Below are 23,646 nucleotides of genomic sequence, written 5' to 3'. Positions count from 1 at the left end.
ATGTGGGTGATTCAATCTCTAGATTATGAAGATCAGTGACCATGATGGGGATGGAATGATTGTTGCTTTCTGTGGACAAGCTGCAATGAGATTCTGACTGCTGTTTGTCTTGTGAACTCACAGGTAGATGGGTTGTTTATCATTGGCTGGATGTACCTGCCTCCTCACGATCCCCGTGTCAATGATGCCATGCGTTGCAAACCCCTGTTCCGAATTCATCTCTGGGAAAAGAACAAGGCAGAAGTGGAATGTATGTATGGTCACAAGGGATCACATAAGGGAGACATTCAGGTAGGTGGTGAAGACTAGGAGTGGGACATGTGAATTGTGTCAAAATGAATATTTTTCCTCATATTCAATATCTTTTTCAATCAATTCCATGTTCACTTCCAAAGATGTTTTTAAAAGAGTTAAATGCGGCAGTAAGAATATTTTTATAGAAAGGTAATTTGGCGAGAGTTTCGTTGAAAAAACTGACATGGAAATATGCATTGGGAGGACTACAATTACCTCATTTTCAGAATTATTAAGAAGCAGCCCAGTTAAAATTTATTAATCAGATGTTTGATGTTAATCAACCTCATAGCTGTGCTAAAATGGAACTAACATAGATTTATGATTCTATTATACATCAATTTATATTTAGATGGAATCCTTATCTTTTGCAGCATTATAATGTACCAGTGTTATGACATTTATGTGAGGTTTGGTATAAAAGAAATTTGGTAATTGGAGACAGAATTTCATTACAGATTCCATTATATCAGAATCAGTTAATACCTTTCTTGATGAACAATCAATATTTAAAGATTTGGCAATTGAAAGGTATTAAAGTGTTAGCAGATTATTTTGAAGAAGGGATATTTCTTTCTTTTGATGGACTCTGGGAAAAATTCGAGGTGCCATTGCATTCTTTGTTTGCATATTACCTTAGTAGTGGAAAATTTGGATGAGAATTGAAGATATCTAAGTTAACTAAATTTGAAAATTTAACTGTACATGGATAAAGAAGGGATTTATTTCAGAAATGTATTTTTTTGTTGCAAGAAAAGATGGCTAAACTGGATTTAGATAAATCAAAGAATAAATGGGAAAAAGATTTATCTTTGGAATTAACGCAAGATGAATGGTCCAGTATGTGTGAAGATAGTATGACTAAACTGATTAATGGATAATATAGTTTGGTAAATTATAATTTTTTATATCAGTTATATTTATCTCCAGAAAAGTTAAAAATATATGGATTTAGTCATTCGGATTTATGTTTTTGTTGTGGAATTCAAATTGGCACTTTTTTTTTCATTCTGTCTAGTCGTGTGATAAAGTTAAGTCTTTTTGGGTACAAATTAAAGTTTTTGGAGGATTTATTCAAGGTTACTCTAATATTGTATCCAATGTTTTTTTTAATGGGGAACATTATGACTTTGATAAGAAGATTTAAAAATGGATAAATTTCAATGTGAATTTATTTGTTTAGCTTTAGCAGTGGCCAGGAAATATATCGCGATTATGTGGAAGAATGATAAGGACTTGAATATGAGTCGTTGGAATAATAAATTGAAAGCATGTGTTTGTTTGGAAAAGATAACATAAAATTTGTGTAATAATTATTCTTTTTATGTGATAATGTGGTCTCTATATTTGAGGCGTATGGGTTTGGAGGTACAATTGTTATTATTTTTGGTGTTTTGTGTTTTTAAAAAAAAATGAAAATTGTAAAGGTTTGGCACATTCTGATATACTGATATGTTTTTTCTAATTTCTTTTCCCTCGTTAAGAGGGTTTTTCTTTTTAGAGGGGTAAGGGGAGGGGGTGTATATAGGTTTTTTTTAAAGAGGGGGTTGGGTTTTTTGTATGTTTATATTTATGTATTTTATATATTCATAAATAAAATTTATTACAAAATAAGGAACTGGAGAGCTTGAAGCCCATGGTCTCCAGGCCCCCCCTCCAAACCCAGGCCCCTTGTTGCAAGGGTATGCAATCTAGCTCCCCCTTCACCTCTCCTGCCCCATTGTATCAAGGTCCCTGATCCCCCATGAAATTAGTGGTCCTGGCTAAGCCTTAGTCCCAAGGCCACTAATTCAGTTATTGTTTGATGTTTCCCTGAATCCAAAGTTTTGATCATTTATTGCCCTAGGTTAAATATTTGATCCAGTCAGGGTTCATTTTATGTCAGTAATTTTAGATTCCAAAAAGGTTCTTTTGTTTTAGATTGTGAAAACAGATGAGTTTTCAACCAAATGCAATCAGACAGATTTCCACCGGATGTCTGGAGGGAGGCAGGAGGTGAGTGGTGAAATATCCAGGTGAGGAATGTTCCCCGGTGTCGTTGTGGCAGAACAAGCAATCCTTGAACTTATTAACCATCATTCTCTGTTTTGTCCTCTGAATTAATTTTTTAGTTCTATATGTCTGAATAGTATTACATTGGAGTTTTTTTTAACTAATTAATTGCCTTTAGAAGATTTACTTTGCAAATCCTTTTTCAACTTTCCTATCTCTTGTTCCAACTGATTAGTCTCTTTCATATAATCTTTCTTAATTTTTGCTGAATAACATTATTTTACCCCTTAAATATCCCATTAATGCATCCCATATAATAAATTTATTATCTACTAAATTAGAATTTTTTCCAAAAATAATTGAATTTGTTGTTATAAAATCACAAAAATCCACTCTTTTCACCAACATAGTGTAAAACCTCCAACTATAAGATAAATCTTTTTTCTCAGAAATTAAACATGCCAATGAAAGTGGAGAATGATTGGGTAATATTCTAACTTTCTATTCAACTTGATTAACTATACCCTGTAATTGTGGTGATATTAAAAAGAAATCTATTCTTGAATAAGAATCATGTCTATGTGAATAAAAAGTGTAATCTCTCTCTTTAGGATTCTGCGCCAAATATCTATTAAATTCTTCATCAAACTTAATGTAATCTTTGCTGTTTTAGCTCTCACTACTGATTTTGTTGATTTATCCAGTAGTGGATCGAGACAACAATTAAAATCACTCCCTATTAATACGTTTTCATATGATTCTGCTAAATGTAAAAATGTATCTTGTGCCTACATTTCAGAATAAATTTGACAATGAATCAAGACACATCTCCCCACAGGATCCACTATAACATTGAATTTTCACTGGAAATGTTTTTTATTAATATCGTTACTCCTCCTGTTTTAAAATTAAAAGATGAAGTTGCCACTTAACCAACACATTGCCTTTTTAATTTTAAATATTCTTTCTCTGTTAAATGTATCTCTTGCAAAAATGCAATATCTACCTTCATTTTTTTCATATATGCTGATGCTTTCTTCCTTTTAATTTCATTGTTCACTCCATTAACATTAAAACTAAGAAAATTTAATGTATTATTTCTTGCCATTATCTTAATTCCAACTTTCTTTCAGTCCTGTTCTAGGTCTCATCCATCAAATCACACTGAATCCTGTGTTTCTCTGTTCCAAAAAAAAGATAAAGAAAAAAGATAAATTTAAAATTAACATTTCAAAAATTACAATTACTTCCAACAGAAAAAGATAAATCCACGCAAAATGCTGTATTTTAAAAAAAAGAACAACACTACTCCCTTCTACCATGCGGTTGTTAACAAAAGAAAGAAAACATCTGCCCCTCACTCCAGGGGAAAAATTACAAAGTTCATGGAAAAAGTCTGTCTCCAGCTGCCTTAAGTTCAACATTTACTTGAGCCTCATCAATTATAACTGTTTCACTCTGATCCTCCAGACCTCTCTATAACTCCTATTAAATTGCCTCGGCATGGCTCTCTTCGGCTTAAGCTGTATTTACAACACTTCCCTTTTTTGTTCTTGTTGAGGACATCAGCGTTCTTCTCTAACTTGATGATCTTCCTTAATTGAAGGAAGTGATTCTGCAAAGGCTCTCACGTCTCTTTCCTCCACAAAGAATATAGGTCGACTGTTCTCCTAAAACACCTTTAATGTAGCTGGAAGTCTGAAAGTTGACCTGTAACCTTTTTTTCCAAAGAATTGCCTTCACTGAATTAAATTATTTTCTTCTGTCCACCACTCCCTTACTCAAATCCACATAAAAGAAAATTCTATTTCCATTATTTTGTTTTGCTTTTTGAACTGCTGTTCTTAATATTTTCTTTATCTGAATGACATAAACATTTAACCAGTATAGCCCGAGGTGGCTCATGTAACTGTGACTCCTTAAGGCTCTATGAGTCATCTCCAACTGAAGACCATTTGAAATAATTTCTTCTCCCAAAACTCTAGGAATCCATTTTAGGAAAAATATTTCACAGCATCTTCATTACCTTCAGTATCTTCTTTAAGACCAACAATCTCTTAACATTATTTTTGTCTACTTTGATTTTCTAATATGTCCATCTTTTCCATCATCTTCTTCCTCTGCATTTCCCAGGCAATTTCTTAAATTTTCAATTTTCTCAATTTTACCTATGCAAATTCCCATATCATTTTTAACCATCTGCATTTCCAGATCAACTCTCTGAATGTTTTCTTTAATTTTACTGACTTCTGCAGTATATTTCACCATGTCACCTCTAATGTTCTTTATATATTCTCTTAAAATCTTAAACTGGCTCATCATTAATGAGGTATATTCCTGCATAGCCAAATCTTGACCTTTAACCACAACAATATTTATCTGTCTTTTGTATTTGTTATCTATTTCTATATGGTAATTTGATGTATACTATTGGAATTTTTAATGAAGTATTTATTTGGTTTGCAGTGAATAATTAATTTGGTGCATCTGTACATTGTACAATGTGTATGACAAACCCATTGATATTATCATTTAAAGAAAAAAAAGTCATGTTCTTGGGGCATGATTTCCATGCACACAGCAATCTCAAGACCCCTCTTTGTCCTCCTGACCTCCCTCTTAAATGTACCACATCACCTATACTCAAGGATTCACTTAATCCCAGCTGTCTATACCTAGATGTAGAGATATACATCACAGGAACAGGGCCCTTCAGCTCAACTTATCTATGCTGATCTGACATGTGCCTCCTTCCTTTTTTTTGACAAAGGCCTCAAGGTTCCTAATTATGCCAGCCTTGCCCTTCACTCTAATAGGAACGTGATGTTCCTGAACTTTCCCCATCTCTGTATTAAAGGCCTTCCACTTACCAATGTCTCATTACCTGTAAATAGCCACTCCCAATCAACCTTTTTCAAGTTCTTGTCTGATGCCAACAAAATTAGCCTTGCCCCAAGTTTTAACTTGTGTACCATTCTTTTTAAAAACTATGGTCACTGGTTCCAAAGTGCTTCCTGCTGACACTCCTTTCACTTACAAGAGAAGGTCCAATGTTACACCCTCCCAAGTAGGGCCATTTACATTTTGTTTGAGAAAACCTTCTTGGATGCATTTAAATAAATTTTGTCCCGTTCTAGCCCTTTGCCTGGTTGGTGTCTCAGTTTTTATCTGAGGGAAATTGAAATCACCTACAATTATGTCTTTTGTTGCTTCATCTGAGTGCTTCTAAAAAAGGGCTGTGTCTTTTTCTGGTGTTTGTGGCTTCACTCAGCCCATTATTTGGCCTCGCCCCCTACTAATAAAAGCTGACTGCAGACAGAGGCTAATGATGCAGAGCTACTTCCCTCTACTATGCGGACACCATTGGCAACAGATCTAAACCATCTAGCCATTGAGTAGTACTGTGATCAGTGATGGCTGTGTGTCTTTTGTGATGGAAAGAATGGTGGGCTACTATGTAACTCAGCATTTCTTTGGTAACATTTGATTTTCCAACAGGAATTCCGGACCTGGTTGGCAGAGGAGTGGGGTCGGACCCTAGAGGATATTTTCCACGAGCATATGCAGGAGCTAATCCTGATGAAATTTATCTACACCAGTCAGTATGAGTGAGTGTCTGGCCCTGGGGTAGCATGAGTTCACTCAGTCTGACAGAGCATTTGGAGATGTGTTTTGCTTCTACTTTGGGATCATCAATTTGTATGTGGATGGGAGGGAGGGATGGAGTGGGGTTGGTTCATGGTTGAGGAGGGTGGGATGCAAGGGAGAAAAGCAGGGGCCAGGGATGAGAGGGGCCTAAAATTGCTGTTCACCCACTTCAATCTCATGGATCCTGAGTTTGGGAAATATTTTGCCTTAAAACTCTTGACAATGAAAGAAACTAGGCTGCTCAGCTTCACATTTGTGGCTGACAAGACACTGGAAACTGTAATCAGGAAAGGAATATCTAGCCATTTAGAGAAAATTAATGCAATCAAAATAGGTCATCATGGTTTTATGAAAGGAAGATAATGTTTTAATAATATGTGAGCGTTCTGTGAAGGATTTAATGAAGGGTGAAGCAGAAATACTGAACATTGGAATGTTACAGCAATGGCACGCATCTGGGGATCTGAGCACTAGCAGTTGGTCTGACAGAACCAAATAAACCACAGGTTGAGTCACCCACTAATTGGAGTGTGTGGTACAGTCTAGATAAGTGCAGATAACAGGACAAAATTCAGTGCCAGTTGAGATATACTTAGTATGAGTGGTCAGATAGGATGAAGAATGGGATTGGGAGGACACTGACTGAAGTTGAGCCAAGCAATGTTGAGGGTAACTTCCAATTGTGGTTGGTTTATTTTGGGTGCATCTTTGTAATGTTTCATTTTGGAGAACGAATGGGAAATATTGGTAAGACCCAAGCCATCTCTCCTGAAGACATGCTACTTGCTCAATAACAACTCTTCAATTTACCATGATGGATTGTCAAAATTACCCATTGAATCTTCTGCTATCTCTGATAGGATGCTTCTTAAAAATCTGATGCATGGGATCAGAGCTGATATATTGGAGAGTGAGCTAATGTTATTGAAAATTAGTCATTGTATAGAAGGCAAGTGTTGGAATGAATTGGAAAGTTGTAACTAGTGGAATGTGCCAAGGACCAATTCTTAGCCCTAGATTTATCTATATCAATGACTTGGAGGGGACAATGTGTAAGGTATCCAAATATGCTAGTGACAGGAAAATAGGTGGGAGGGCACGAAGCAACAAGAATGTTATGATTCTGCAAAAGGATATAGGTAGGTTGAGTGAGTGGACAAATTGGGTTTAATGTTGGAAAGTGCAAAGTGGTACTCTTGGACAGGAAGAATCAAAACAAGAATATTTATAGGTAGAGAGACCACAGGTGAGTGGAATTCAGAGCACATTTGTGTGCACAAATGACAAGTTAGTGGTTAGATATAGCAAGTGGTTAGGAAGTCAACTGGCATGTTGGACTTTATTGCAAGAGGGTTGGAGTTTAGAAGTAGGGAAGCATTACAGTTCTACAGGGTGTTGAAGAGACCACATCAGTGCAGAGTTTTGGTCCCTTTGTACTAACATTGGAGGCTGTCAAGATGTTCACTGGAATGAAAAGGTTATCACAGAAAAGTTGATAAGTACTCATTAGAGATCTAATTCTAACTTTGAATGATCAGGGAATTGAGGGCTATGGGGAATGGGCTCAAAGGAGTTGTGGCCTTGGGGAAGATCAGTTAAGATATTGAATGGTGGGTGACCCTGCTACTGTTGAATGGAATTCTTGTGAGTGCTAGCTGACATCCTCATGCTGGGGTGCTTGGAAAGTGCTGGCTTTAAACTGCAAAGGAGTTTCATGTTTTTTAAAAAAATAATTTTTAATTTTTCATACTGTGAACCATATCAACCAAAATATATACAAATGTTTCTCATTAAATATACACAATGGCATTTTCTCCCTTTTTTTCCCCATACCTTCCCTTCCCCCCTTCCCACCCCCCTTCAAAACCAATAAATATTCAACATAGAGAGTTTCATGGATGATGTGCCTCCTCTTTCATCTCTTGACCATGCATTTGTGTTTCAGTAACTGTCTGACATATCGTAGGATCTACTTGCCACCTTCCAGCCCAGAGGATCTGATACCACCAGGACTCTTTAAAGGCACATATGGAAGCCATGGCCTGGAGATTGTTATGCTGAGTTTCCATGGAACCCACATTAAAGTGACAAAAATTACCGTAAGTTCCATCAGTCCTCGGCATACATTTGTGGAGAGAACTCGGTTTTGGGAGCCCCTGCAGTTTGAATTATGTTTAAAATTTCTTGTGCCTAATGCAGTCTTCAGCATATTAAACCAAATAGAATATTTGATGCCCAAGGTTTACAGATTGTTCTGAGGGTTGTCCATTATTCTTGGGAGATCTGGCCACAATCATACAGCACAGAAGCAGAATCTTCACCCCACCCAGTTTATACCAACCTCCGCTATCCATTTACACTGATCCTGCATCAATCCCTTTATATTCTCCTCTTGTTCCCAGCATCACCTATGATTCTACTGCTCACCCACATACAGTGGGCAATTTATGGTGGCCAACTTTAGGATGTGGAAGGAATGTTCCAAGGTTTACAGATTGTTCTGAGGGTTGCCATGCAAGTTTATCAGGTAGTTAATAAGGCTAGTGGTGTGCTACTTTTCACTAGTTGGGAAATTGAGTTCAAAAGCCGCGAGGTAATGATACAGATCTACAAAATGGTTAGACCACGCTGAGTTTTGATTTCGGCTCTGATCACCTCATTATAGTAAGGATGTGGAAGCTATGAAGAGTATGTAGAAGAGATTTACCAGGATGTTGTCTGGACTGAGAAAATATCTTGAGAAAAGGTTGAGCGAGCTAGGATTTCTCTTTGAAGCAACAGATGAGAGGCGATTAATGAAGGTTTATATTATGAGAGGCAATTTAATAAAGGTGTATAATATTATGAGAGGCACAGATAGTGTGGACAGCCAGCACCTTTTTCCCAGGTCAGCAATGGCCAATACCAGAGGACATCTGTTTAAGGTGAGTGGAGGAAAGTTTAGGGGAAACGTCAGAGATAAGTTTTTCTTAAACCACTTAAATAATCAAAATGTATATAAATATGTGGGATGACTTTAACGGTTACAGGAGACTGTTCATCAGTCTCACAGTCCATGGGAAGAAGCTGTTCCCCAGCTTGGCAGTCCTCTTTTTGATGCTCCTATACCAGCTTCTTAATGGTAGTGCACTGGATGGCAAGAGTCCTCTATAATTCTTTGAGCCCTATTTAGACTCTTCTCTCTTTGGCTTGGCTTCGCAGACGAAGATTTATGGAGGGGTAATGTCCACGTCAGCTGCAGGCTCGTTTGTGGCTGACAAGTCCGATGCGGGACAGGCAGACACGGTTGCAGCGGTTGCAAGGGAAAATTGTTTGGTTGGGGTTGGGTGTTGGGTTTTTCCTCCTTTGTCTTTTGTCAGTTCGGCGGGCAGCAACCTCCTTTGAAGAAGACCGCAGAGCCTATTTAGACTAAGCTCCCAGTAAATGTCTGTAGAGAAAAGGGGACCCCAGTGATCCTCTCAGCTGATTTGATGATCCTCTCTATAGACTTCTGGTCTGATGCCTTGCAGCTACCATACCACACAATGACACAGCCAGACAGGACATTCTCAATTGTGCTTCTGTAAAAGGTTGTCAAAATGGAAACAAGTAGTCTTGCCCTCCTCAGGAAGTGTAGGTACTGCTGCGCCTTCCTAACTAATGAGGAAGTGTCACGAGTCCAGGATAGGTTGTCCCTTATTACATGCCAATGAACTTTGAGCTCTTCAGTCTCTTCATGATGGAACTGTTGATGTGTAGTAGAGAATGGTCGACCTTCATGCTCCTGAAGTCCACAATCATCTCCTTTGTTCACGTTGAGACTCAGGTTGTTGTTCTTGCACCATTTTACAAGCCCTTCAATCTCCTCTCTGTAATGTGACTCATCATTGTTGCTGATGAGGTGACCTACTGTTGTTTCATCCACAAATTTGATAATTCTGTTGGAACTGAATCTGGAAGTGCAGTCATGATTCAGCAGTGTGAATAGTAGTTGGCTGAGCACACAGCCCTGAGGTGCACCAGTGTTCAGCATGCTGGGTCTTGAGATATTGCTGCCAAACCCAGACAGATTGGTCATTTGTCAAGAAGTCCAGAATGCAGCTGCGGAGAGGGGTCTTGAGTCCCAGCAAAGGTGGGTCAAGGCTATTGCATCATCTGTGGACCAGTTAGGATGGTAGGCAAATTGGAATGGGTCCAGTGTTGCTGGAGAGTGCACTTTGATCTGTTTCATCACTAGCCGCTCAAAGCACTCCATAGTTGTTGAAGTTAGTACCATTGGTTGTTTAGATCAGTTATTGTCTCTTTCTCATTGACTGCAAGGTTAAGGTAGCCAATTATGGTTTGAATACCCTGCCACATGCAAGTGTCATACAGGTGTCTGTGGATTTTCTGTGTATACCCGTGCTTTACCTTCCTGATTGCACAGGAGAGTTCAGCCCTTGCTGATCTAATATTATCTTATCTCCTGACCTGAATGCAGCGTCACGAGCTCTGAGTGATTTTGATTTGCCCTGGCTGAATAATGTTTGATCATATTTCAGAGTTATTGTCAGTATGTGACATATACAACCCTAAGATATGATCGCCGTGTCATTCCTTAATACACCTACTTATGTAGCTAGTCACTGTGCCTGTATACTCGTCAATGTTGATGTAGTCGTTATAGGTGGCTACCTTTCTGATTGCTCTCCAGTCAGTGGTTTCAAAGCAGTCCTACATTGCTGCTGTGGCTTCATCTGGCCGGGTCCTGATCTCCCTGTGAACTAGTTTGACAGTGGTTTACAAGCAGGGATTAGCATGATGGATATCTGGTCAGAGTGTCCAAGGTAGGGGTGGGGGGACAGTCTTGTATCCTCCAGGAACATTTGTGTTGAGCAAATCTAAAGCCCCTTTCACACTTGCAAGTGGTCCCAGGAATTAGCAGCCAATCGGCCTTTAAAGTATCTAGTGTGAAAGGAAAATTGTCTCAATGCTGGCTTCAGATGATGTCATCTCGTGTCAGGGATTGACTGCCTGTGATAGTACAGATCTATCACCAATGTATATAGTGTATATAGTTACAGTATCTAGACTGTGCTTACAGCAATTGGCTGAGAGCTTAGCCACGCCTACTGTCTGGGCCTTAAAGGGTTGTGTCCCTAGCCAGGTCGAATCATTCCGGACTGATCGGCCACCTGTGAAGAGCTCCTGTCTTTTGCTAACAAAAGCCTTGGTTTGGATCAACAAGTCTTTGATTCTTTCGACGAACTCTACACTGCCTAAGCCCCAAGTACAATCCCCAGCTTCTGCAGATGTAGACGTTGCAATCAGGCAAGTGTAGAATGGGCAATTGCATTGTGGGATTGAAATGACCCATGTTTTTGCGAGTCCAGGAAGGTGAAGGAAAAAAGATTAAAATGAAGGTATAAACTTTGCCATGGGAAAGTTGCAGTGGGAGAGAGAGGAAATAAATGGCAATAAATAGAAATAGCGGACAATTTTGAAACAGCTTGGTAAAGTTGGCAGTACTATAGCACACAATTTATAAAGACCATGGGGGGATAAAAGGACAGTGAACCTGACTTCCCAGAATGCCATGTGGCAGAGAAACCTCTCCATGAGTGCTCCATGCATGCAGCTGTGCATACAGCCCTTTCTCTACCGCACAGTATTCTGGGAGGGCAGGTCCACCATTGCTTTTCCCCCACGTCTTTATAAATTGTACACAATAGTGCCACCAACTTTCCCACCCTGTTTAAAAATTGTCCACTATTGCTATTTATTGCTTGCACTTTCCCACAGTCCCTTATAAAGGTTTATATAGGTCGGCACAACAACAACATGGGCCTAAGGGATCAAACCGTGCTGTACATCATGCATAATTATAACATCATTAAGCATTATTAATTTTGTTCAAATATAAGATCATAATATATTGGTCAGGATTTAGGGCATGTCCACCATCACGCGATGCATCATGACATCACCAGTAGGAGTTAGAACAGTCCTAATCCGGGGATGGCTCCTTACAAGTATGAAAGCGTTCAGTGTCCCAGTTAGGAGTGGTCAAGTGTGAAAAGCCAAACTCCCATTCCAATCCTAGAACACTGAACAGCCAATTTAGTGAGATGCAAGTGTGAAAGGGGGTATAAATTGCTGTTAATTCTCTGGGTAAGTTGAGGGGCCTGCAATTCACCATTGAGAGTTCTATCTCAGATGAGTGGTGAGCATTTACAACAGTACACTAGTCTTTGTTGATATAGATACACAAACCCCCCCCCCACCAATTCTTGGGTCTTACCAGAATTAGCAGCATTTCTGTCTGCCTGAAAGGAGATATGGCCTTCTAGCTGGATAGCCAAATCTGCATTGGAGTCCTGGAGCCATGTTTTTGTAATGACCAGAGAGTAGCAGTCCCTCATTTCCCCCTGGTTCAGATGCAGTAATCCCTTTTATTTTCCAGAGATCATTCATTTGTAAGCAAAATATTCAGGAGCTAGGGCCTGGATGGATTCGCTTTGAGCTGTACATGAATGCCTATCTACCCTAATCACATTTGTCTGTGTTAGGTTTGCATCTGTATAAAGCTTTCCAATCCAAGTGGCTGTCCCAACACTTCCTAAACATTATAACGATACCTGCTTCTGACTGCCTGTTCCGGATAACCACCACCCTCCAATGTGAAAAGCTTGCCTCTTGGATCTGTAAATTCTCTCCCTTCATCATAAACCTGTGTTCTCTGGACTCCCTTGTCCTGAGAAAGACTCTTGTCCATCCACCCTATGTCGGCCTCTCATAACTTTACAAACCTATTCAATTATGACTGCAGCTCTCCATTCCAAGTAAGTAACCCATCTCTAATAAATCATGTGTTTGGAGGGGAGAAGGAATTCTGATGCCCTGCATAATTAGCACTTAACTCTCATTCTCATTTTGCTGTTTGTGATGTGTTGCTATGCACAGATTGGTTTCCCTGTTTGCTTACATTACGGGTTAAATATTGTAGCTTTACACTATAGGCAGATAAAATTGAAGGAAGTTTGGAGTACTTGTCAGTGGCTCTGAACAGAAAATTGCAACTAATCATTAATTTGTTGTTACCATGGATGCAGGGAGATCCAAATGTACCTGCAGGACAACTAACACTACATATCGACATGACTCGTCGTGTCCAGCTGCCTGACATTGAGCACTTGCAAAACTTTGACAAACTCTCTCGAATTGTGCTGGAGATTCACCAGCAGGTGCAATGTGACCAACAGAATCGGGAACATTGGCACGTTAACACACAGCAAAATGTGGACAGGTCACAGCCTGTGTGCAATGGTGTAGAGGAGCAGAAGGACCAGCAGCCAAATGCCACAGAGGTGAACACAAAGAGTAATGAGGAGGGAGCGACTGCAGGGGAGCCCTTTGTGCTTCCCATGGGAGTGATGGCTCGAAATGAGGTCTATCCAAGGATTTGTCGTGCCTGGTAAGTTACACAATTGAACACCAGCAATCTTTTCGTTTTTCTGCAGTTCAGAGATACCAAATGAGGTGGAGAGGATAAATTAGTTACTGCATGAAGACTTTGCCTCAGCCTTCACAGGATGGATCAGAGGAGAATAGTGGCTCAGAAGAAAACACTCTGAAAGATAGGCTACTATGTTGGTTTTAAGTTGTCCCCAGTTTCTGCAAAGCTAATTTTGTCTGCTTCTCTATATATGCTGCTTAACCTGTCGAGACTATTCAGTGAAACAAGAAAGTCTGCAGATGCTATGATTGTAGTAAACATGCAAAAGTGCTGGAGAAACTCAGCAGGTTCTGTGGCATTCACTGGGAGGCAAAGATATACCTTGATGAAGGACTTGGGCTTGAAATACTGGTTATAGGCAAAATTGCAGGCATAATGAAAACTTGTGGTTCTCTGGAGATAAAATTAAGAAGGCTGATGAATACAGGACTGATGTTGTACACAATACAAGAAAAGGGGTAGATGATCTTGTAGCCCATTTAGAAATGGGCTGGTATGATGCTGTGGGCATGGTTGAAAGAAAATCACAGCCAGGAGCTAAATATCCAAGGACATTTCAAAAGGACAGAGTTGGGGTTACTGTTGGTTTAAAAAAAAATTGAATCAAAGTCCTTGGAGAAGGGAGACATAGAATTTTAAGATGTATAGACCCTATGGGTTCTTAACTTCAAAGAAACTACAAGGATAAAAAGACACTGATGGGATATAATATATATAGACCTCCAAACAGTAAACAGGTCAGATTACAGAGGGAGATTGAAAAGGCATTAAAAAAAGGGTAATGTTATGATTGGCTCATCTTTGTTTAATGGCTATAAAATGGCTCAGGCACACATCACTCTGATGCTAGACTTCTTTAACTGGTTAGATGCAGAGATTTTAAAAATGCTTGAGCTTTATCACACAAGAAAGTCTTGAAACATTTTGCAGTAGATTCTCCTTCAATAAGTTTATTTGTCATTCCTAAATCAGCCCGATTTAGCAGTTAGTGATCCTGCTTTAGGTGGTGGATTGTTGTGTGGAATATGTCTCTTCTGATGTTTGTGTTTCTGGCTCGGTGCTAGTTTTTATGGCACTGGACTGATTGCAGGGCATGGCTTCACCAGCCCCGAGAGGACACCCGGCCTCTTCATCCTGTTCAATGAGCAATGTTTTGGCTTCATCTGGCTGGACCTGAAATCCTTCAGCTTGTACAGTCGGATTGAAGACTTACTGAAGAATGCACAAGCCCCTTTCAGAGAAGCCTTTGAGTTGATGCTGAAGAACATGCAATCATGGACATCCTGACTAATGTCACCCCTCAAGGAATGAAGCAATCACAGCCGCGGGGCTGCGGTTCCTCCTCACCTCCACTGAAGCATGCACTCTGGGAAGGAAAATCAGTGTTGGCTATTACCAAAACCACATAATGCCTCCTGCTCACCTTAGCCCCTTCTTCTGACCTGAGCTACTACCTGAAGTAATCTTGTTGCAATAGTTTTGTAATATTTTATTTTAGAGGCACTAGTGTGGGCGGAGCAGAGAATGGAGTGGGGATAGGAGTGCAGAAAGCCTCCCAGTGCTCACCTGTGTCAGCACAGCATTGAGTCGAAAGTAGTGATGGGTAATGATTGAAAGAAGCTTTCACTATGCGCACTAACATTTGACAATACCTTGACTTTAAGGGAGTTTGTCTTTAATTTTGTTGAAAATTATTGAATATTTTTAGTTTTATGGTGTTTAGAATGGAGTAGAAAGAGAAAAAAGTGATAATATTGTATTTGATATCAAAGAAAGCAGACCTTGTCTGGATTGAATGTATACAAACCTTCTTGCCCTCAAGCTCTACATCAGCTAATAGAGGCAGTGATGCAATATCAGGAAATTGAGTTTTATTGAAACTTGAGTTTGTATAGTTGAGATTGACAGATTTTAATATTTATGTTAAGGATATTTATGAGATTTTCAGTTTGTTTAATGTTTACAAATAATTTATTTAAGTTTAATGATCTGAGACTTAATTAAAAGGAACTTTTGGAAATGGTGTTCTTTTCCTTCCTCTGACTACGCTCCTCACAGGGTAGGGTCCCGAATGGATCTGTAGGCAGACTCGTTCTGCCAAGTCTGTACATGGAAGGAAGCAACTTCAGACATGGCAGTATCACGGGAGGGATGGATTCGTGGAGTATCTACTGGCTTGTGTGTACATCAGAAACAGCCTAAACGAGCTCCTATCTTCCAGAGGGAAGGCTCATGGTAAAGCTCTGTTTATTCTATTTAATTTGTCCTAGTCCTGTACTGTCTAGCAGGATGTTTTGTCCATCTCTCATTGCTATTAGCCAATGATGTGGAAAAACTGAGTCATGTCAGTCAGACTAGGTCATGAAGTTGTAGTCATAGTTTTACAACACAGAAATGGGTCCTTTGGCCCAACTGGTCCATGCCAACCAAGTTGTCTACCTAAGATAGCCTTTGTTTGTCCCATATCCTTTCAAACCTTTTCATGACCCTGAATAGACATAACAATGGTACCCGCCCTACCATTTTCTCTGGCAGCTTATTGGAGAAAAGATTGCCCCTCGGGTCTCTCAAATTTTCTCCTCTCACCTTAAATATTTGCCTTCCCTTTTAAAATTCCTACCTGGGAAGAGGTCTGCAGTAAGATTTCACTGAGCAAGAGCTGGAGGTTGATGGAAATTTAATTGAAAAATTTTCTGGAATTCACTCAAGGGCCATTGTATTATTGAAATGGTTGAAGTCCGGTTACAGAAAATTAAACAGCCTAGTTTTGAATCCATTCCTTGCAGTAGCACATTTATTGCTACTTGTGCTGTTAACTGTAGGTTGGCTATTTCATTTAGATTGTTAGATAACAAGAGTTGCTGGGTTAACGTACAGTTCTCACTGTCTGACCTATTAAGACAAGAAGTGGAAAACTTTGGGTATATATATATATAATTGTACTCAAACTGAGAAGATCTATCCCACACTCAATATCTGGACATATCCATTTTCAGTAACACATTCAACAAGATTGCACAAGGGGATATTGATATTGAGCGATCTCATGGAGCTGTCCAATCTAAACCTCAGCCAAATCAAAAACAGGCCTATTTTTGGTTAAATTTCTTCAGTATCAAATGAGGGGAAAAGTTTTGGAATTGACAGCTAAACAAGCTAAAGAAAGAAAAGTGTCACTGGAATTTGGAGGAAATAACCTTTTCTTCTATCCAGACGTAAGCTTTGAATTGTTGGAGAAGGAAGAGTTTTAATCCAGTTAAAAATATACTGTGGAAGAAAGGATATACAGGTACACAATCCTTTATCCGGACATCTAAAATCCTGAAAACTCCAAAAACTAGAGAGAGAGAGACAGCAGCACGACTAGGTTGGGTCGGGAGGAGACGGTAGCGCGACTCGGGTGGGTAAGGGGGTGAGAGAGATGGCAGTGTGACTTGGGTGGGCGGGGGAGGAGAGAGAGATGGCACTTTGTATATCAGAACCAGTGTATTCCTCAGTGCTTCTACGGTACTACACCAAAATCTAATCTTTAAAACAGATGTACCACCTAGGTGCCATAATCAACAAAGTGTACTTGACTCTGTTGACCTTGCACATTTCTGAAACACCCCTGGGGGGCCCAAATTGTGATAGCTCTCCTCCAATATTGACTCCAGATCTCTTGAGGTCTTTCAGAATTGGGTCAAACATCAACGGAAGTCTCCAATTGACTTCCAATTGGTCAATCAGTGCAACATTTGGAGGAGGGACTAAAAGAATCAAATCTCCATTCCCATTGGCTGTCCTGAAGATGATGACTTTTGTAGTTGGTGGTGAATCAACAATATTAAAAATAAAAATATTTACTTGTCCTCAATGATAAATCTGTATTTTGATAAATCCATGACTGTCTTAATTTGGAATGACCATTTTAATAAAATATTTTATTGATAATTTTCCAGACTTGGACTCAAAGAGCTTTCAACAATATTGTTGTCAGTGAGTACAATCAACACTGATTACAACTTACTCAAATCCATACTACACAAATTCCTTTGTTGAGACCAAATTTATCCCCTTCCCTACCCTCCCCCCTCCTGCTCCATGACGCATGACATTTAACACTTAACTACTCAAAAAAACTCACAAGACATTAAAAACATTCACAACAACGGAATATATTTATACATCAGGAAGTTATAGCTTTGTTGGGGCATGGCAACTGGGTCCAAGCCAATTTCTTTTCCTAATTTTACCCAGCTGGAATGAGACCGGTCCCCATCTTCTCTTTCTCCCCCCACCCCCAATAACTGAGGAGGAAATAGGGAAGGCAGGGCAGCAAGTCCTCCCTACAACTGTGCTCCTATAAAGTTTAGATATGGTTGCCAAATCTTTTGGAAAGTGCCATACCTCCCCCTTAAGTTGTGATTTTCTCTAGGGGAACACAGCCTTGCATCTCCTTGCCCCACAGGTCAAACAAGAGTCAGACTTCCAGGTAACTGCTATGAACTTCCTAGCCACCACCAATGCGATCATTATAAATTTGGAATTTGGACAACTTCATTTTAAGTTTTATGTCCATTATATTACCCAACTGGAATAACTCCAGGTCCTGTGGGAATTCCCTACTTATAATTTTCCCTAGCTGACCCTGCCCACCAATGTAATGGGCAGGGACATCCACCTGTTCAGGTCCTCCTCGATCTTTTCCAGCAAGGGGGTGTAGTTTAACTTGTACAGATTATTTAAATTGTTATCTATTGTAATTCCTAGGTATTTGATCCCATTTAGTGGCCACTTTAAGTAACAATTCTCTTGGCACTGACTATAGGCCTCTCCCATGAGTGGCATAATTTCACTCGTCCCAATTGATCTTGTATCCAGAAACCTTCCCATAGGCCTCCAGAATAGAGTGCAGTTTGGACAGCGATTTCATTGGGTCTGTCAGATATCATCAGTAAATAGGTTGATCTTGTGTTCTTCCTGGCTTATTTTATAGCCCTTGATGTCTGGATCCTGGTAAATGGCCTCGGCCAATGGTTTCATAGCCAGTATGAGCAGAGCTGATGATAATGGACACCCCTGCCTACTAGACCTTGACAGTGGGAAGGCTGAGGAAATTTGCCCATTGGTCATAACTTTCACCTTGGGCACGTGATATAGTGCCTGCATACAATTAATAAAAGTTGGTCCTAGCCCCAATTTCTCCAGCACTTTAAATAAAAAATCCCACACCAGTCTGTCAAATGCCTTCCCTGCATCCAAGGCCAATGGCAAGTCCTCTCTCTTTTCTGGTTTGTGCCAGGTGTAATACACTCAATAGTTAACAAGACTTTTGACAAGGTCCCACACAGTAGGTTAGTCTGGAAGATTAAATTACATGGGATCCAAAGTGAACTGGCCCGTTAGATTCAAAATGGTTAGTGGAAGGAGGTACAGACCAGTGGTGGAATGGTACTTCTCTGATGCAAGCATGTTCCCAATAGTATATTGCAAGAGTTAGTTCAAGGTTCACTCTATATTAATGATTTGGATGGCATTGTAGTTAACATAATTAGTAAATTTGCAGATGACACCAAAATTGGTGGTGTTGTGTTCAGTGAGGAAGGATATCTAACTACACAGTCGGATCTCGATCATTTGGGAAGGTTGGCCAAGAAGTAGCAAATGTAATTTAACTCTAATGTATACTGTATAAACTATTGTAGTTTGTTATGTCAAACCAGAATAGGAAGGCAGGGTCCAAGAAAGTGTGGTTGAACAGAGAGACCCAAGTGTTCAAGTACTTTGATTCTTGAAAGTGACGATTAAGGTGATCAAGGTGGTGTCAAAGTCATGCCTTCATTATGGAGTACAAAAGAGCCGGATTGGTCAACATTTCTGGTTCAGCCACTACATCAGGACTGAGAGTGTGGAGGGAAGATGGCCAATATCTGGAAGTGAATGGAAGGTGTGAGACTGAGGGTGCTGGGGTGGAGGAGAGAAGAATGAGAAGCAGGTAATGCTAGGTGGAGAGGGGAAAAGTAGAGACAGTGGCTGGTAAAAGCAGGTGAGGGAGGGCTTAAAGATGATACAATGGTGAGGGGGGGTGGGGGGGAGCAGATTCCTGAGTGGATAAGTATGTGGGTTATAGCAAATTAAACAATCTGCTGGAGGGAACAGAGGTATGGGGAGAGAATAGGTTGGATGACTTGTGGGATTGAGAAGGATTGAGAAAGAATATAGATGTGGGTTATTCAAAATTGGAAACTTTAATGTCGTTCAGGCTGCCCACAGAAGATGAGGTGTTTCCAACAATAAGTTGCCTCAAGAAACAATACTACTGATGCTGGAATCTTGAGCAAACAAAGAATTGCTGGAGGAACTAAGCAGGCCAGACAGCATCCACGAGTAGAAATGGTCACTCAACTTTAGACCCACTAACAAGACATTGACCAACCACCCAATCTGCATTTAATCCTACCTTGACGAAGGGTTCAGACCCAAAATATTGATTATATATCTTTGCTTCCTCTGAACCATGGGGACTTGCTGAGTTTTTCAGCAATTCTGTGCATTTACTGCGTTTAATCTCACTGATATAGAGGGGGCCACACTGCATTCTTTACTGAATGCAGTGGATTAGGTTGTAACATATGCAATGTAAAATTCTGTCTCACCTGGAAGGTCTGTTTATTGGCTCTGGATGGAGGTGAGGGAGGAAATGCCTCAAGGGGTGGAAAGTTGGGAGGGAAGATTGGAAAGAAGAAATCCCCAAGGAGGTGGAAGGCTCCTCACCTCCATCCAACCATTTTAACTCCCCAAATTATTCCTACAGTGACATGTCTGTCTTTGGCCTCTGGGTGAGGCTCAATGTAAACTTAAGTTCCAACACATCATATACCTCCAGGGGACCCTTAAACCTAATGGTACGAACAATGTGTTCTCTAATTTTAGGTAAACCCCTACCTCATCTAATTCCATTATTGCCATCTTAATTTTCTTGTTCTTTCCCCACCCCTTCCTAATGATTTCTCCCCCTTGCTGTCTTTCATACTTGCTACCCTATTATCACCTCCAGCTGCTACTGTTCTAACTTCTTCCCCTCCCCACTTAATATGTGTAATTTTGCCTATTCTATTTTAGACAATAAAGGATTCACACCTGAACTGACCATTTCCACCCATGGATATTGTCTGACTTGCTGAATACCTCTTGTTTCAGTTATCTTGAGTTCCTTTACTTATTTAAAGGCAAACAAGCAAAGCTGCAGATGCTGGGGTCCAGTGGAATGAGAAAGTCAGCAAGTCACACTGCATCCATAAAAAGTTTTTAAAAAAACACTTAAGGCTTATCCCTCCTTCAGGAGTGCTGAAAATCAAGCAGAAGTATCAATAAAAAGGGGAGGGAAGATGAACACAGCCAGCTGGTAAGAGGTGGATACAAGTGGGGGGGGGAGGGAGGTAGAAAAGAGAAGTGATGACTAAGAAGGGTGGCTCTCTGATAGGAGGTGGAAGGTTGGAGAACAGGAGGAAGGGAGACGGAGGGTTAGGGAGAGAAAGACTGGAGAAGGGTGGGGGGGAGGCAGTGTAACAAAAATTGTAGTTCGCTATTGATGCCATCAGGTTGGAGACTGCCCTGACAGAATAAAAGCTGTTGTTCCTCCAATTTGCAGGTGGCCTTGACCTGGTAGTATATGAGGGCGTAGACCGGCATGTCAGTGGGGTGTGGAATGGAAGGGACTGACCACAGGAAAATCTATGCTGCTGCAGCGGGCAGAGGGAAGGAGCAAAATAAACCATTTCGCTGTCTGCGACCGGTTTCCCCGATGTTGAGGCCGCAACGGGGGCGGTCCTGAGAAGGGCTCAGGCATGAAACGTCGAGTGCCTTCCACTTTCCATGGGAACACGGCGCCATCTGCTCAGCCTCTCGCCCTTTACTAAGATGGCGCTAATGCTGCCGGGAATAGGCGCAGACTCATCAGCAACTGGCGCAGGCGCAGACTCATCAGCAACTGGCGCAGGCGCAGACCATTCCAGGCGGCCTTGGTTTAATGGCGCCCACAACGGTGGTGCGTCTGCAAACGGTGACAGAAGCATTGCGAGGGCTGACGGCGCCGACCGGTGAGGACCTGAGAGGCGGGCAAGCTGACAGACACCGGGAAGGGGTCACCAAGCCGGAGACAGATCTCACAACTTCATCTCCCCGGGCTCGTTCACGCATCCCCCCCCAATCCCCGGACTCATTCCCCCCCCCACCCATCCCCCCCAAATCCCTGGGCTCGTTCACGCATTCCCCCCACCCATCCCCGGGCTCATCCCCCCTCAATCTCCGGGCTTGTTCACCCATTTCCCCCCCCCCATCCCCGAGCTCGTTCGCGCATCCCTCTTCCCCCCCCCCCCCCAATCCCCGGGCTCATTCACGCATTAACCCCAATCCCCAAGCTCGTTCACGCATTATTCCCCCCCCCCCACCCCATTCCCGGGCTCATTCACGCATCCCCCCAATCCCCGGGCTCGTTCACGCACCTATATCCCCCGCCGGGGTTCCTCAAGCACCAGCCTCTCCACCCCACCCCCAGGTTCGTTTACACACTTTCAAGATTCCAATATTTACTCCCTCCCCTCCACCCCGGCTTGTTCACAAACTCTACCCCCCGCCCAGGTTTTTTTTTTGCTGAACTTGGTTCTCGCCTTCTCGTATTGTTCACCTGTCAGGGGATGGGGTAATCTCCTGTTCGTTCCTTCTGCAACTGACTTATCCCACTCTGATCCTTTTCAGAAGTGACTGTGGTGTCACAGGCCAGTCGTGAGAATGTGCTCCTGCAGACTTTGTCCTGTAATCTTTCTGCCTTTCGCCAGAAGTTGCTGCAGGATCCAGATATTCTAACTTTAAGGCAGCTGAGGGAGAACGTCATGACCCAGTTCACTTTGCCCCTGAATTCTGACGATATTGTGTGGAACTTTGTTGCTGAGGCTCTAGTGCTCCTCCTGTGTTTGAAGCAGGCAATGATTGATGTGTTGGCACAATTTACACCCCCAAAGCGAAATCCCAAGAGCCCAGAATGTGCACCGCCGCTCTCTCCTGATACTCTGAGCATCTCGCAGCAGAAAACCGTCCAATCTGCATTACAGTTTGTTGTCACTCTCGGGATCTGCCCATATCTACTGCCAGGAGTTGGTGTTCCACTTAGGTGCAGGTCAGAGTTTGCAGTAACAGTTGAGAAGATGGTTGGTCACTTCATGCCTGCAGATGGAACATGGCGACTGCACACTGTCACCCAGGTGCTCCTCACCATTGCTGGCCATCCTTCCTTGGAGAGCCTTGTATTCAGCGGGCATCTTGGAGATCTGATAGCCAGCCTCTGCCAACTGGGATATTTGCCAATCAAAGGTCAACAGGATTCGGTGTTAGGGAAAGGATTACCAGGATACCGTGCATCTCAGAAGGTAGAGTAACCAACCTTAATAGTAACCTGGAACTTATCTGCTACACTCTCAGCCAAGTACTCTGTTTCTTTGGTAAGGAGATTAAAACTCAATGCAGTAAACTCTATTCAGTATGTTTAAAAAAAACATACCAGGGGTGTAGGTCAATCGGGTGTAATTGGGCAGCATGGGCTTGTGGACCAAAATGGCCTGTAACTGTGCTGTATGTCTAAATTTAAAAAGGATACTCCAGGTGTGCTCTCACCAATGTGATTTACAATTGCAATCAGACTTCTTAATCCTGTATTCAAATTCTCTCTAAATTACTTGTTGAACCATTATGTTCATCTTCTCTGGCCTTTGCACAGGCACACCTAAGACTTTTGAACATCAGCACAACTTAATCTTTCACATTTAACAAAAAAGTGCAGTATTCATGTGCATTAAAGGGGATTACATCACACTTTTCATGCTTTCCCATCTGTCATGTATTCACCCCCCCCCCACTCAACTTGATCTTACTTCCTTGAAGCTCCTCCTTTGTACTCACAATCCCATCTTGTTTAGTTTTGTTACAATGTATTTGATAAGATTCCCCATGCAAGGCTCATTCACAGAGTAAGGAGGCATGGAATTAAAGGTTGCTTGGCGTTGTGGATACAGAATTGACTTAGTTGTAGATGGTTCATACATTGCATAGAGGTTGGTGACCAGTGGTTTTCCGCAGGGATCTGTTCTGGGACCCCCATCTCTGTGATTTTTTTTATATATATATATATATGTGTGTGTGACCTGGATGAGGAAGTAGAAAGGCGGTTTAGTAAGTTTGTAGTTGATGGAAAGGTGGGTGGT

General features: G+C 41.2%; 3 protein-coding genes across 20 annotated transcripts in view; 2 read left to right on the top strand and 1 right to left on the bottom strand.

The window, feature by feature from the left end:
• fbxo31 (F-box protein 31) overlaps positions 1-17,341 on the top strand; it is a 34,307-nt gene extending 16,966 nt beyond the window's left edge. For 14 of the 15 annotated variants that reach the window (XM_069901915.1, XM_069901913.1, XM_069901917.1 and 11 more), the window contains 6 exons: positions 124-291; positions 2,215-2,289; positions 5,785-5,894; positions 7,880-8,033; positions 13,005-13,366; positions 14,473-15,428. In XM_069901915.1, the coding sequence (XP_069758016.1) occupies positions 124-291; positions 2,215-2,289; positions 5,785-5,894; positions 7,880-8,033; positions 13,005-13,366; positions 14,473-14,695 (1,092 nt within the window). In that variant the 3' untranslated portion in view covers positions 14,696-15,428. Of the gene's footprint in view, positions 1-123; positions 292-2,214; positions 2,290-5,784; positions 5,895-7,879; positions 8,034-13,004; positions 13,367-14,472; positions 15,429-15,466 lie in introns of those variants that run through there. The other variant, XM_069901919.1, reaches the window with a different exon arrangement.
• chtf8 (CTF8, chromosome transmission fidelity factor 8 homolog (S. cerevisiae)) overlaps positions 3,431-23,646 on the bottom strand; it is an 85,909-nt gene continuing 65,693 nt past the window's right edge. The window contains exon 5 of the mRNA XM_069901932.1: positions 3,431-3,467. Within this exon, the coding sequence (XP_069758033.1) occupies positions 3,446-3,467 (22 nt within the window). The 3' untranslated portion in view covers positions 3,431-3,445. The remainder of the gene's footprint in view (positions 3,468-23,646) is intronic.
• Positions 15,570-23,646, top strand: part of tango6 (transport and golgi organization 6 homolog (Drosophila)) — a 47,880-nt gene continuing 39,803 nt past the window's right edge. For all 4 annotated transcript variants that reach the window (XM_069901905.1, XM_069901904.1, XM_069901903.1 and 1 more), the window contains exons 1-3: positions 15,570-15,643; positions 21,042-21,489; positions 22,148-22,815. In XM_069901905.1, the coding sequence (XP_069758006.1) occupies positions 21,420-21,489; positions 22,148-22,815 (738 nt within the window). In that variant the 5' untranslated portion in view covers positions 15,570-15,643; positions 21,042-21,419. The remainder of the gene's footprint in view (positions 15,644-21,041; positions 21,490-22,147; positions 22,816-23,646) is intronic.

The sequence above is a fragment of the Narcine bancroftii genome, chromosome 10, assembly GCF_036971445.1.
Source record: "Narcine bancroftii isolate sNarBan1 chromosome 10, sNarBan1.hap1, whole genome shotgun sequence".
NCBI classification, from domain to species: domain Eukaryota; kingdom Metazoa; phylum Chordata; class Chondrichthyes; order Torpediniformes; family Narcinidae; genus Narcine; species Narcine bancroftii.
Note: the sequence above shows the minus strand (reverse complement) of the source record. Positions and strands in the feature narration are given on the sequence as shown.